The sequence below is a fragment of the Dufourea novaeangliae genome, unplaced genomic scaffold, assembly GCF_001272555.1.
Source record: "Dufourea novaeangliae isolate 0120121106 unplaced genomic scaffold, ASM127255v1 scaffold47, whole genome shotgun sequence".
NCBI classification, from domain to species: domain Eukaryota; kingdom Metazoa; phylum Arthropoda; class Insecta; order Hymenoptera; family Halictidae; genus Dufourea; species Dufourea novaeangliae.
Window position 1 is genome coordinate 31,283 of NW_015373920.1, and position 14,995 is coordinate 46,277.

Genomic DNA, 14,995 nt, shown 5'->3' on the forward strand with positions numbered 1-14,995 from the left:
CGCCGAAAATATACGTTGTTAATCGTGGCTCGGCGGCGGTGGTAACGGAACCGTTAATATGTTTATTGTTGGCCGGTAAAATGGGAATGGTCGCGCTATTAAATCGTCCCGTTGTCTACCATAATCCACGGATATATCCCTCCCATAACCCTTGGAGCCGCTGTTGTTTTATTCGTGTCTCATAAACGGGGGGAAATGTATCAATTCTCGTGCGCGCCGGCGCGTGCGCGCGTTGGGGAGGAATTCCAAGGCGGCCTACTATTAACCGTAACGGTGCTTTTTACCGTCAGGGCACTAAAAAAAGCTTTCCTTTCTGTTCGCGTCGGGGGAAAAAATTACGTTAGCGTTCCCTTTCATCCCCTCGTTGAGTCAGCGTAAAACCGGACAAAGAACGGGCAGTTAATACAGAGAGAGAGTCGACCTTCGCGTTTCAGGGTCTTACGATCGCGAACAGGATCGATCGATCCGTTCCTCCGCGTAGAATTATCAGCTATTAGGTGTACAAATTCATTCCTGGCCCCCTCGCAATTAATTATCGACTCAAAACCGTTGTCATTTTTTTCATTAAAAGACATTTTTAATTGATCAGCTTACATTCGAAAACTCTAACAGTAATAACTGTATGATGCCGGGTCGAGAAAGTCTCGAAACTCTGACCTAATTAAATTATCATCACTTACGCAGTGAATTATTGTCATTTTCAGGTCTCCGTGAGATCGATCAAGTCGACGATCCATCCCGAGGATGCTCCGGTGAAAGCGAAAGAAAACATTTATCGCAGGCGAACGTGGATTCTGGGATCGATCCCCGTTTTCCCAGGCTCAATTTACGAAATTGTGAGGGGGGTGGAAACTTATCCTCGAAATTCGAGCCACGTAGCCGTTGGAGGAGTCGATCTCTGAGCTCAAGGGCCCGCGCAAAGCTTGACCGCTCGTCGAGGATGCTTTCGTTTCTCAAGGAAGCACCGATCGGTAGGGATTCGATTCAATTAAACGTAGCAGGATCGGCCCCAGCCGAGGGGAAGGATCGCGTTCGAGATGAAAGAGTCGTCCTCCACTTCAAGATAGGAAATCCTATTAATCGCTATAAGGTCTCATTAAAACCGCGGTGTCGTAAAGAGAGCCTGGTGGACACCGGCGACACGGATAATTAACTGTTTGCTCGCGAGCGTAGGAAGGTTAAGAGCTCTGATCGAGGGGATTGAAAGAGGAAGAGAGAGAGAGAGAGAGAAAGGGGGATTGATTCCGAGGCAGCCACGAGAGACGCCTCGTCGTTTCCTTGGCCGATTAGAGACGGTTTTCTGAGCCAAAAGGGCCCAGAGATTAATATGTGCTTTGGACGTGTGCCGGGGGCTGGAAGTTACGAGACCGGCGAGAACACCGAGGACACCTGTCGAAAGGAAGACGAGGGAATCGAGGCGCAATCTGGCTACCCAGGTGTAGCTTATCCAACGGGAATGGGTATGCTGCTGCCCGATGAGACGTACGAGGAACGATCCTCGTCCTCGAGACGCAGCTCGTGCCCGAACGTTCTCGCGGACATCGACGAGGTCGAGGCCGCCAAGGCGCTCGCAGCGTTCCGAAAGTGCGACGAGTTCCTCAAGAGGCACGGTATCAGGCCCGAGTTCTTCTGCAGGCACAGGGAACGGCTGGCGTTGCAGACCTGGCTGTTGCAGAGGTCCAAGCTGTCCTCCGGTGAGTCTTACGATGATGATGATGATGAATACATTGGCGTTCAATTTTTTATCTATATTTCTTTGTGGAAGGTTCTTTGGTATCAGGTTCACCTGGGCCGTGTCTTTTTTAGGCGTTTGTATCGACAAGCTCGTCATACTTTTATCAAATACAATTAACCCGGAGGATTTACTTGAACGGTTACACGGTTGTCTATCCCGATTTCCATGTTATTGTTAACAGATTTCGGTGCGAGAAAGAACAACCCGCTCTCGGCGCAAGGGTGACAATTTACGCCGCGTAGACCGTTTCAAGCTGGTCTCGCGTGTCGCAGATATGGAACAGTTAAATTGACCGATCGGACACGAGCAGTTAAATCGACGTTTCTCGTTACTTTCCCCGGTTATTTTGTTGCGGCAGCTTTTTCGCACAATGAAACGCGCGTGCATCGTTCCGGTAATTGGATACACCCTTCCCCCCCTCCGAGCTGACGCGTTTTCGTTAGTGGATCCAGTCGAGCTCCCTTCCACAAAGAGATTTATGCGCCATGGGATCGGGCGTAGAGCCATTGTTCTCTCGTTTTCTTAATTTCACTCCGGTATGTGGATAGTATTAATAAAGTACTACGGAGAATGGTAGTTCAATTAGTGGAAAAAGTTGATCGTATGCGTGCATAGATGGACTAGTTGGAATTTCCTAAGTGATCTAGCTGGAACAATTTGCTCAACACATTGACGACTATGGTGGTCATTGATGATCGGAACCATTGAATTACACGAAGAAATATTTAATTTATAAATAATTTTAAAATCGTTCAAATATATCGAGTATACGAACAATCCTAAGGATTAGATCCTTATCTAGTTTTATCGATATCGCGAGCCCAATTTTCCCTGTGACAAACATGATTCGGTCATTTTTCCAGTGGAGGCTTTGTAGCGACAGCGTCCCCCGTCGATGTTAATTTCGATTTCGGCCGGTCCCCGATAATTTCGTTACGAGAGGGGGGTTAGCGTACTTAACGACCCGGCGGAAATGCGCGATTTCGCGGCCCAGCGCCGCACGCTCGCGCGGACGGACAGCATTAATTTTTCTTTTTAACGAGCCCCGCGTATTTATGCAGCGCGGCGCATTAGCGCAATTGATTTAATGCCAGCGCATTAATCGAGGCCATTCAGGCCCCCCTCCCGTAAATTATGAATGGAAAAGTTAATTTGCCGGCGGCGCGCGTTGTTTCACGTCAACCACGGCGCACTTTATCCTCTCACAATGGGATCTATGGTCCAGGTCGAATCGGCTTTACGATCCCCGGGTCACGATACTGATGGATCATTTCTCGTAATGAAATTCTCCTTGATGAATCTTTTAGCCCTTACGAATTGTTGTTCAATATATTACGCTTCTCAAGAGTTTATCTTTGGGTCATTCCACGCGAAATCTGACATTTTTTAGAGTAACATTTTGGATTTTATTGAAACTTGGACAAGAATTTTTTAACATTTGTCCATAAAGAGGACACATAGGACTATATCTTGCATTTTTTCAAATTTGTCAGTAGTGTTCCGCTATTATAAAATGGAATTTTTTTAAAGCAATTACAGAATAAATAGTTAACATATATCTATTTTAAAATGAAACAATTTTTAAAATCTTCAAAAATCCTTATATTTTCTATCCTATACTACTAAAAACCATAATGTATCCAGTTTCAACAGAATCCGAAACATTGCTCCAAAAAGTGTCTGATTTCGCGTCCAATGACTCTTCTGCTATAGAATACAAATTCACTAATTTTTGAGAAAATATTCAATGATACCAAGATAAGTACTAATCACACAACGCATGATTCGATGCTTTCTTACGCAACAGTTACAGGAAATGTGCGTTAACTATTTGACGTGCCGCGCGGCAGACGTCTAAATCGTCAGATCCTGCACCGCTCAGAATGAAGATCCTGATTTCAACGGATTATTTCTTCTCGACGTGAAGGATTTATAATCAAACCCGCTCGCTCACGGTACGCGATTCATTCGTTTCCTGTCCCTGGAACGCAACGAGTTATGGTTGCTCGACACCTCAAGCTATCGCCTCGTGTATTTTCGACGCAAGCGGTTTAAGACCTTATTTTAGCTTATATCATCATCGCCCGGCAAGTTAGCGTATTATCAGGGAACTAGTTGGACGTGGCTGGCCCAGCATTTGCGGTAATCTTGTCTGACGCGCTGAACGAATAACCGCGGCGTGTACGCAAAGTTCCGCGGCATCGTTAAAATGCCCCAATTCCCCGAGGAATTGTTAACAAAATTCGCGACCTTTTTGCGATTATCGCAAAATTATCTATACTGCTCTTTATGATTGTCAGGTTTTTTAGGAAAGGTCTGCAAAAAGGGTATATACTGTATTCGACCCAATAAATGTCAGGACGAACGTTTATCATTAATACGTTAATGTTCCACCGATCCGTAATAACTTAGTGGGATATATATTAGCTTAGCGACGTTCAAAGGGTGGCCTCTATCTTTCAAGAACTTGCTTCACCCCGTCTTAATCTCGTAATTCCTCGAGAGTACGGATTCGTCGAGTTTAATTTATAATCTCATTATGGCCGTTCCAATTTTCTTCCGTTAGTACCCGGAGGCATACCGGTGCGTAGATCCGTGAGGATAACTTCTAGGCTTCTTTAATCACGGGGCCAGATAAACTTTTCTTTTCAACCCGGTCGACAACAGAAGGTCTCTTTAACCTTCGAGGGGTGGGTAGGGCAACTACTCGCGAGTCTTTACTCGCCCAACGAAAAGTTTCAAGTTCGCGCTGCAAAACTTTCTTAACTATCAAATCATCAGATATCACGGTCCGCTTATCCTACCTTCTCTCCCAGTAGAATCTATCCCCCTGGGGGAAACCCAGCCTATTTACGTTCCGTTTCCGTCCCACATTTCTTTATAACTCCGTCCAGTTCCTTCTCACGAACCACACAACATCCCCTGGGATTTAATTAAATATCTTTCTTCCATAGTGTTTGGACTTCAGCTGAACCCCATGAAAGCATCTCTCAGAGTGTTTGTATCGACAGTCTTCCACGTTGTCCTAGTTATTAAGGTGAAATATTCAACCCTCAGAAGGTGGACATTTTTGATAATCAAATAGACGGTGGTACCTGGGTCCAGACAGACCCCTATTCATCTGTCTTTAGACTGAAACGTCTCAATTAGTAAAACGATAATTATAGAAATTGTTTAAATAGACATCGGTGTCTGAGGGTTAAGTAGTCTATGGCCACGAAATCGAGACCATATTATAGAGAATTATAGCTAATCGCAATCGGTGTGCCATAGGTTATACCACTAATTCCTCGTTCGATCGCGAAAGAAAATGATAACGAGCGATTACCCGGGCCGGAATACGCAATTACGAGTAAATTCCGCGTCGTGACGCTTTGTTGTTTCCAGATCAGAATATAAAGGCCGGCGTAATTACCGAGGGGGTGGGGGTGTATGGTGAACGACGAAATTACACCGTGTTTTATAATCAACGTAATCGCATCCCGCACTCCAAAACGAACAATTAACGTTCACGTACCCGGGGCCCGGTTTTATCATATTAATCGGCTGCGAGCGCGTGTTTTCGATCCTCCGCGCAACCCAAACTGACACGGTTCTCTTTCTCTCTTTCTCTGTCTCCCTCTCACCTGGTGGCACGGTTCTCCATCCCTCTTTTTCTTTCCACCATTTCCAACGTTTGTTTATTGCTCGTCCCCCGGAATCGAATGCAGGAGGTGCACCGTCCCCCTCCCTTGTTCCACCGGAGAGATAACGCGCGGGCCGGGGATTCTCTCGTTCGCTTAACTTTCTTCATATAACTTCTTCCATTTGTTGTCCCCGGGCCCGTATCGCGTTGTCGTCGTCGTCGTTCCCGGCATCAGCGAGTTACGCGCTCGCGAAATTGCATTCATGCATTGGCACTCGCGATAAAGGAACGGCAGACAGCGTGTAAGTGGAAAAATAGCGTCCTCGCCACCCTAGACTCTTGTAACAAAAAGTTTGATAAAGCGCCGCCAATTTTACAGCTTCGGGGGAACCATTGAACATAACCGGTGTGACGTGGTCCGCGACGACGCACGCTGAGATATGAGACGTGTTCCGATTCGATTACGTAATTTTTCCTCTTGGGGAGGAGGGTCACCTGCTACGCCTATGCAACGGTATTATGTATATATGAGAGGTGAATTTCAATGATTAATTGAAAATTCACGATGGTTACGTTTCAAATGATATGCCACCGGGCGAGATCCACCTTGATTTGTAGCACGGCAACAGTACAAGGCAACGATGTACGAATAGGCTAATTGGAGGGCTCAGCAGAACCATCAGCAGTCAAAGATAGAACGACACGAAATCGTGGCCCGTGTGTCTACTTAGGGCTGGGGGAGGAGAGGGGGCTTGTGTGTTGGTCGTGGATTCACGTAATTAGCGTACTCGGTGGTAATGAAGCCTCCATTATAGGCCTGGTCCGTCGGTTAATTAGGTTGCGCCGTGATTTATTGCGATCGCGAGGTGTCCGTTTGTTAGAGACGCGTGGACGCGCGTCGTACAGCGCGGACCTCCTTCTCCGCCTCTGTGGGGGGATCGTAGGTGAAAACACAAAAGAGTCATTTGTCTTGTAATTGAAAGGGAACCGAGGGCGTGCACTTTGACGCCTCCAGATCGGTGGAAAAGAAAAAGTGCATGTAGACGGATAGAGAAAGGCGGAACGGGATCTGAAAAATGATATTCTAATTGGTTCTGACGTTCTGACGGGTTGCCTGAATTGATTTCTGTAGTGGAGATTGGATCGAAGCGATAGGAGTAACGTAAAAACTGGATGTTAGTAATGAACGTGTTCCGCGGTATAACGAGTATTCCCTACGAACCAGCAGGCCCCATATTCAAGTCTAGCCAGATGCCAAATCAATTTTTAATAAACTTATACGAGACAGAGATTTATATTTAGCAGCAGAAAAGAATTTTGATTTAAATTTTAAACAAAAATAGTAAGAATTCTAAACCTACAATTTAAATTAAAAGTTTCGTTACTTCAAATAAAATCCAAAATGTCGAAAGGAACTGAAACTCTGATATTCAAATTTGAAATGAAATTGAAAGGTATTCAAATTGAAATTTGAAACGCCAGGTTTAAATGCGACATAAAAGTTCTAAAATGGAAGTTTCAGACTAAAGTTTCCCAATTGCACGGTGTAAAAAACGGTGTGTAATTTCGTTGATCTGAAAAAGAGGTTTGGTTCTGTCATGAGTATCATCGAAAAGTATATTGCGTGTGTTTGATGAAGTACCAACCGATATATCAATGGAACGCTTGCGCACCGCGGACGTGCGAGAAATCTTCGGCAAATTGGTCAAGCAACACAGACATACGCACACGACGACAAGAGAGACGGAGAAACGCACGTCATTCGTTTTCGTTCCCGAACGGACCGCCTCGAATTTACTTACTCACCAAACGATAAATCATTTCGCGCGCGGTCTCTCTAAATTATGGGCTAAGCATCGCGCGCGCGCGCGTGTACGTTTATTCCGTTATTCATTTGGCGGAAATTTACGGGCACATATATTATGAAAATTGATATTTTCAGCAAATGGTAGACACGCGTCCGTGTTTGACGCTCGTCGAAGCGTGGTTCAGAGAAGGATACGAAACCGAACGAGCAATCAATTCCCCGTGATGAATTGAATGTGGCGTTAATCGAAAAAGAATCGCATGGGGCAGCAGCTCCCGTTCCCGTCGATGCGCTTTTATAACAGTTTATACACGGTTGTTGATCACAATTATTATTCCAACGTATCGTAATGTATGCAATAACGAACAAACGTAATTACCGTTCTTTCGCCGTTCGTAAAGTCACAACGATATTCGTGTTATTCGCATAAACAGGTAAATCGATTGCTTCTTTCCGGGACAAAATTAATGAGCTCGCATTGCAAGAAATTTCGCCCTGTTTTAGTACCCGTCGTATAAAACAAGCCACCGTTAAATATCCCATTGTGCCTGTTGTCGTGTCACGAAATTCGGAACGTCAGGAAACATTTCATACGCATTAATCTAGTAATTGAAAGTACTCGCGATGCGGAAATTAACGGCGCGGGATCGTTGTTCGAGCTCTAGCGGACAATGGGTAGATTGTCCAGGGGGGTGGGAGTGGGAGGAGGGTGGGGGAACGTATGAAAAACAACTGGCGTGCTTAATCCGATGTTAAATTGAAACGCGTCGGTTCAAAGCGTTTATCCCCGCTCAGAGAAGTGTGTTCGGACCGTGGCCACGCGGAATAGGGATTACTTGGGCCGAATCGTGAATTATTTTAACTGCCATGGATACTCTGGTCGTATCGCGAGACCCCCTGGTTCTGGTTATAGGAGGATTGCCGGGGCTGAAACCCAGTCGAATATCTTTTTGTTCTGAGCCCCAAATCGTTATCGGTTCAGAAAAGTTAAACCAGGCCTCGAAACCGGAAGCTTCCTTCTTCCTCTTAAATTCGTTTTTAACGGTCTTCCGGGGGTGGGGGCGGTACGATTAATTCCTTGTCGGAAGCGCAAACGATATCTCGACCGTGGTCAGCGATTCAACTTTTTTTTTATATTTGTAATCCTGCGTATAGAGAATGGACCACGAAACGTGATCAGCTTAGACCATTCTACTGCTAGCTGTTCGATCGGAAAAATTTCTTCCTAGTATAACATGACTCAAGGAGAGCTTTAAGATGATTGTACTAAATTTTTTATCAACCCTTTTTTGTCCAGAGTTAAGGTCACCGTCAGAATATCGGCAAGCATAATTGTAAATAATTGTTTTTCTTCTAAACCAAAGAAACATTAGGAAAATATCATTTATCTTAATTGAAACGATGTTAAAAATGGAGACCACCAGCTGCAATACACTCGAGTGAAACGATTAAGAAACTGCTTAGTTCTATTTATGACGTATGGTTATGTATGCAAAAAGATTTTTCCATTGAGCAGCTAGCAGTAGAATAATCTAAGCTGATCACGTTTCGTGGTTTATCCTGTATAGTGGTCGAAATATTACACGCGATATCCATCAGCACCGTCTAATGCTTTATGAACAACGCTTATAAGAGACCGGTTTAATTACGATCCGGAATCGAAGTTTCGTTCGGCGGTTCTTGCTCGGAATATTTCATTTCCGGTCGCGTTTTACGATCCGCGCACCTCCGCGCGAGCTTTAACTGTCCGTCCTGTAATCACAGTGCGCCGAGAGGGTGAAAAAGAGAGAGAGAGAAGCACAGTTATTATTCCTCGAAGCGAACCGTGTCGTCGACGACTCTGTGTGTGTTTTCGAAAAATTTTCATCCTTCCGGATTATCCCTATGCCTGTTGCGGTCCTAAAATATCCTCGCGAATACATCGTAAGAATAATATTGATCGAGATGTGAGGTTAGTAGTACACTTTGTGCCGCGTTAAATATTTGACGGGCACGAGTCTCCGTCGGGGTTCGGTTCTTTATTTAAAATTTGATAGCCAGGGTGTGTCAGTGGAACCGGGATTAAAAGCAACGTTCAAGGAAACTGTAATTACGCGATTAAATTGCACGCGAATTGCTGTTCCTCCCTCCTTTCACACTGCCAACATTTGCTTTTTCTACGTTTCTCGCCTCCGGTTGATTTATAACCGGCCACGCTTTTTAATTTACCTGGGGAGGGATTGACTTCTAGAAGGTGGCGTATCCTATGGGATGTTCCCCGCGGTGTGCAAACAGATTTGTTGCGCTTCCCAAGTCTCAATTAACGTCAATTCGACGCTGTTTGCCGAACATTGCGGATTATTTCGTTGTACGAATGAAGCGTGGTGAATAAAACATTGATCTCTTTTGTTCTTCAACGTCTTAAGATTACCAAATAATTACCAAATAACGGTGTACATGATTTGAAGCTTTTATCTGGATAAATTTAATGATATTGTGTACCTTGACAACCAACTGAGAGCAATTCTGCCAATAGATTTAAACCGTGTAATCAGGGGGGTTAAGTCGTGTATAGGAACACGTAAAAAAGTTCAAAGATCCGATAGAAGCGTCTCGATAGGTACTTAGACGGTGAAGCTTCTCCGGGGTTACGGAGGGAGAGGGAGTGAAGAGACTGGAAATTTTATTGGGATTTATTAGCCACGGGAAATCGACTGGGGCTCCGGTAATGACCGAGGCATTACTAATGGGCGCGTGAGGGGAGCTAGGGGGGCAAAAAAGGGCGGAACTGGCTGCCAACGTAACAACGCTTGATGCAAAAGCGAACAAAATGCCGTCAGGTGTTGCACCCATAAATCACGTCGTGCACGTACTACCTTTCTTAGTCTTCGTCGTGACGTGGGGCGCGCGGGGGGGGGGGCGCCATTGGCATCGGGGACCGATGCGTTCGATAAATAAAACATGCAGCGCGAAGAGAAGGATAGATTTCGCTGACGATTGCATTGCTAATTCGGGTGTACGCGTCGTTGCGTAACCGCTTCGTCACGTCGCCGTTTTAACGGACGAGTTTCTTTCCTCGTACCTGTGATCTCGAAAGCGAGAGACAGGGTGTTTCGACGAAATGGGAACTTTATCCCTTGTGTAGGCAACCATAATTATTCACGATTGCTGTGCTATCAGGGTACTCGGAATCACCAATTTATTACCGAATTATTCCTCCGGTTATCTTTTATCCCCTTGAAAATATCGAGTTCTATGGGACGTCGAAATAAATAACCGGAAAGCCTCTTACAACGGAAATTCGCGAAAGCAAAGGGCGGGGAGGGGGGCAGTGAGGGCTCGCGTGCTCTTTCAGTCAGGCCAGCGGCACAGATCGATTTTTCGCTTCCCTCCGATATTTTTTTCGCCGCTGGCTTTCGTCCAGCTGTAAATTCTTTCGTGTAACGTCTCGTGTAACGGCGTGTGGGGGCTGTGCGCGAACGTATTACACCCGGCGAGCCTATTTACGCGACGAGCGTCTGCTTCCTATTCACGACGGTGCAGTAAATATAGTCCAATGTAGACAGAAAGAGAGGGAGACACTTTCTATCGTCGTTATCATAAATTTGCATTAGGGCAGCCCGGGTCTGCGGTGGGCGTCGTTGCCCTCTGTCTCTACGGAGGGCAGAAAACCACGGAACCGTGGGTGTCATAGACCACGTTGGATCACCTGTTCCTGCGCGAAATGAAGATTCAGTTACGTCCACCACCTAATTCAAACGATATTTTCATGTCATCTACAGGGTCTGTTAATAAAAATGTGCGATACATAAGTGCACAAAATCGGCAGTCTAGTTCTAAGTAGTATAATCTATCGAGTCAGACATATTTTAGTCGTATTTTTCCTGTATTTTCAACAATAATTAATAATATACCATTTCTATCGATGCATAACCTGCGTACCTGGTGAATTTTGTACGATGAAAAACGGTAAAGGAATATCTTTCCGAAGGTTAATCACGAGATATTACGCAGAGCTCGACGAAACAGAGAAAACAGAGTATGGCCAGATCCACGAGAACACAGACCGATTTGGTGCATTTGCAAAATTTCCATTTTGCCTGCCCACACCGCTCAGATAATCTACCTAAGCAATTTTATTCTCCGCGCTGCTGGATTGAGACTGAACAGAGAGAGACAGAGATAGCCGCCGCTGGCTGGCAACCGGTAGCCCGACCACTAAATCGCGAGTAAATCCCACGCAAGCTCGAACCGCGGGCGCGCGTGTGTGCTAGCTAGCTAGCGGTCACACGAGGTTTCCGTTGTGGAAAGAGTCCACAGTCCCACGCGCTCGCTGAGGCCCTGGTAACGGATCGTTAATCATTCGCGTAGGACCGAATGGAGGATCACAACGACGAAAGAGTTTCGTCGCCCGGTACACCGTGGCCTTATCGGTCGAGCAGGGTAATTTTTTAAGCGAGCCCCGGTAATTACAAGGCATTATGAAGCATCGATGTGTGAGAGAGAGAGGGAGAGAGGTGGACCTTCGTTATAAATCAAGGGAGAATCGTAGATTCCTACGAGAGGCCCGGCAGATAAATCACTTGCCCGCGAGAACCTCCTTTAAAATTCGTCGAACTTACTATATACATGTATGATATACATATACGTACGTACATATATATGTATATGCGGGAGGAGGACTCTCTCCGGTTGCGTTTTATCCGCTTTATCAGGTTTCCAAGCCGGGGCCGTCCGATACGCCGTCCATTGTTCGGGGGCATAATTAGATCGTTGGCTCGCCGGATCCGCATATATTTATTGCCTTCTATGCTGCTGAGCCGGCGGCGGCCGTGTGTGCACGTTGCTGGTGCTCGCGGGAATGTGTGCGCGTGCGTGACCACGCGTCTGTGTAGACGAAATACACACAGATATGGAGAAAGTGTGTCTGTTTGTGAGAAAGAGAGAGAGAGAGAGAGACAGGGCCGAGTGGGACGATAACTCAGCTAGGAGGTATACAATTATCAAACTGCGTAATTGTTAATTATTGTGCCATTGTTGCCGGCCGGTAATTAATGCGGTGCCAAACTCCGCGGGTACGTGTCTCACGCGATCGTACGATTGATTGGGGAATCCTCTTCGGTTGGTCGCCGTACGGGAACGGGACCTTTAAACGCCCTCGGGGAGAATCTGGAAACGTTTGATCTTGCGAGGCGTGTGACAATACTGTTTCGAGAATCATTTTTAGCGCGTACGGTTCACCGTTCACTTTTAGGGAAATGAAGTTGTACTCGATACTTTATTGTCATTATCTGGGAATCTAACGCAACGTATTTCATTTGTTCCATGGTTCAGGTCAGTGTAGTGAGTCACCGAACGTAAGTACTTATCTCACTTGATTTTGATTTGCAAAAAATTAATTTTAATAAATGTTCAAGGTGATGTGTCTATCAATTTCGATAAGTTTTTGCACTAATTATTTTGTTATTTAAGTCTACTCTCAGACATTAGTGGATTTTTCGTACTCGAGGTCACACGAAGGTCATTTGATTGGTCTTGATTTCAACTATTACGCCACACTGATAAGAATATGGTAATAAATTATTATTTCCGAAACTTCATTGTCACATTTCGTACGTAAAACAGTCCTTGCAACAACCCGCCTCATTACGTGCATTTATGTCCATTTACCCGCAATTCCCGAATAATCGGATGTATCCGTAATTCAATTCCTGAAAGGTTCCGCGGGTAGGTCCCGTTACAGGTGTCTATCGATACACTGCGATTCCATCGATCACTCCGGGCAATTTCCCCGTCGAACGCGATGGATTTCATTTTCTAATTCTATGCGGTCGCCGCGGGAGCAGCCGGCCGAGCGATCCAGTTTTCTGGGGATCGTACATACATACGGTAACGTTCGCCCCCTGTGTTGTGTTCCTACGGAAAATAAATCCGGGCGGGCGGGCACAATCGATCATACCCGCTAATTAATTCATCCGTCAATTAGCAACGGTGCCGCGGTTTAACCGTGGTTCGTACGTGTGTACCCTGCCAGCCATCACGCGCACGTGTGTATACGTGTGCGTGTGTATGCGATCGTTCTCGCGCCTAAGAGATTTCTGGCCACGGCGGACACGAGTAGGACAAAAAAGAAAATGTGGTGTCGTACGGAAGAGGGAGAAAGAGAGAGCGAGAGAAGAGGGACGGGAAAAAAGGGGGCGCGAGAGTGGAGCCACACCGGGAATTTAATTAAACGGAGCAGGCAACGGAGGGGTAAGGCGATACAGGAGGACTCGGTGTCGGCTGCAAGAAGCTTCCATCGAAGCCCCCGTTCTTTCGACTCGCCTCCCTAATGATTTTCTCGCTCGCTTGTCTACCTCTGTGTGTGTGTGTGTGTGTATCGCGCGACGGGGACCCGCGAATGCGAAGCTTCCCTTGCTCGCCTTCTTCCCACCTTTTCTTCCAGCTTCCCTCGCGAGCGAAACGACCGACCGTCGGTCCCTCCTTCCCCTGCTCGGTTTACTGCTCTTAGAGACGCGTGCCTGCGCGTCGAATTCGTCCGGTCGCGATAAAAGCGTCGATCTAAGTTCTATGGAACACTTTATATTCAAATATGGGTCTCGAATTGCTGCTACTACCGAGGGCTTTTCTCCTGGTGGTGTTTCTGGATGTTGTCTCTGTCGGTCGAAAAGGATTGTCCAAATCTTGTCCTTGCATAGATTCGTTGGATTAATGTGCTCGGGTTGGATAGCACACCGAGTTCGCAACTGTTATAATATATGTGTCTTTAACCATGTTGCCTAGGCTGGGAAGCTTGATCATGTCCGAGTATATATTCGCCCCTCTTCCCCTCGAATGTGTTCCCGGCGATGCTTAATTGTGTTCTCCCAGGTGTGTGATTGGTGTGGCCGGGACTACCGCTATGGTGTACATATACTTGGTAATGTCTGATTGTGCTCTCGCAGATGCGTGCGCGATGGTGTTTCATCTTGTTGTGCCTGATTCTGATATGAGCGTAGGGAGGTTGCTTGGTACAGACATTTACACGTGAGAGGTCAAAAGATTGAGCTCGTTCGAAAGTGGATTTTTAATGAGGGCATTACAAATGGATCTTCTAGCTTCTAGACCGTAAGAATCACCAGTGTTTTTCATGAATTTTTGTCCAAAAAAAAACATTTTTTTATGTAAAGGAGAGTATTGATCTTATGAAAACAGAAAATGAACTGCTTACTACGAACTCTATCTCCCACCCGCAGACCCCAATAAAGGGTTGAAGACCCAATATACACCATGGGCAACGATTCAAGCAATCCCAAAACGAGCCCAGAGAATTTCATTAATACTCTACAATCACATCCCGGCGCGCAGCGATTTCCACGGCGACACCGGCGAAACAGCATATTTAGCATCTGTTCATCCCGATCGCAAAATATTAAACAGCGGGTCCGATTCAAAGGGAGGGGTGCGCCGCAGTTTTTATCGACAGCTCCGGACCAGGCCGATAATTAATTGTCGTTCGATAGATATTACACCGGTTCTCAGCGAACTACGGTGGTGCTGCTCTATACATTTTCTCTCTCCCTTTCGCTTCTTCCTCCTATGATTGAGTTTACAATGGAATACGAGGCCCCGGTAGCGAAACTCGAGGAAATAAATCACTCTCTTTTCCGCTCTGAGTCATTAGTCATTACCGGGTCGCTTATTACGATTCCCGGGCGGGATCGAGCCGGATAAGGAGTCCAATAAATTCTAATTAGATCGCGAGACAAGAGGAGGACGCGCGAGCCATTTTCTAACGCCTGGATCGCTCGTCTCTAGTCGTTCGAGTGCATTACCGCATGTACCACGGCGTTGAACGGATATAAATCAT

The 14,995-nt window shown here is 46.0% G+C and overlaps 1 protein-coding gene across 1 annotated transcript in view; it reads left to right on the plus strand.

Annotated features, from left to right (window-relative positions):
* Nucleotides 1-1,327: 1,327 nt before the first annotated feature.
* Nucleotides 1,328-14,995, plus strand: part of LOC107194471 (unconventional myosin-IXb) — a 54,771-nt gene continuing 41,103 nt past the window's right edge. The window contains exon 1 of the mRNA XM_015584101.1: nucleotides 1,328-1,694. Coding sequence (XP_015439587.1) covers nucleotides 1,328-1,694 — 367 coding nt within the window. The remainder of the gene's footprint in view (nucleotides 1,695-14,995) is intronic.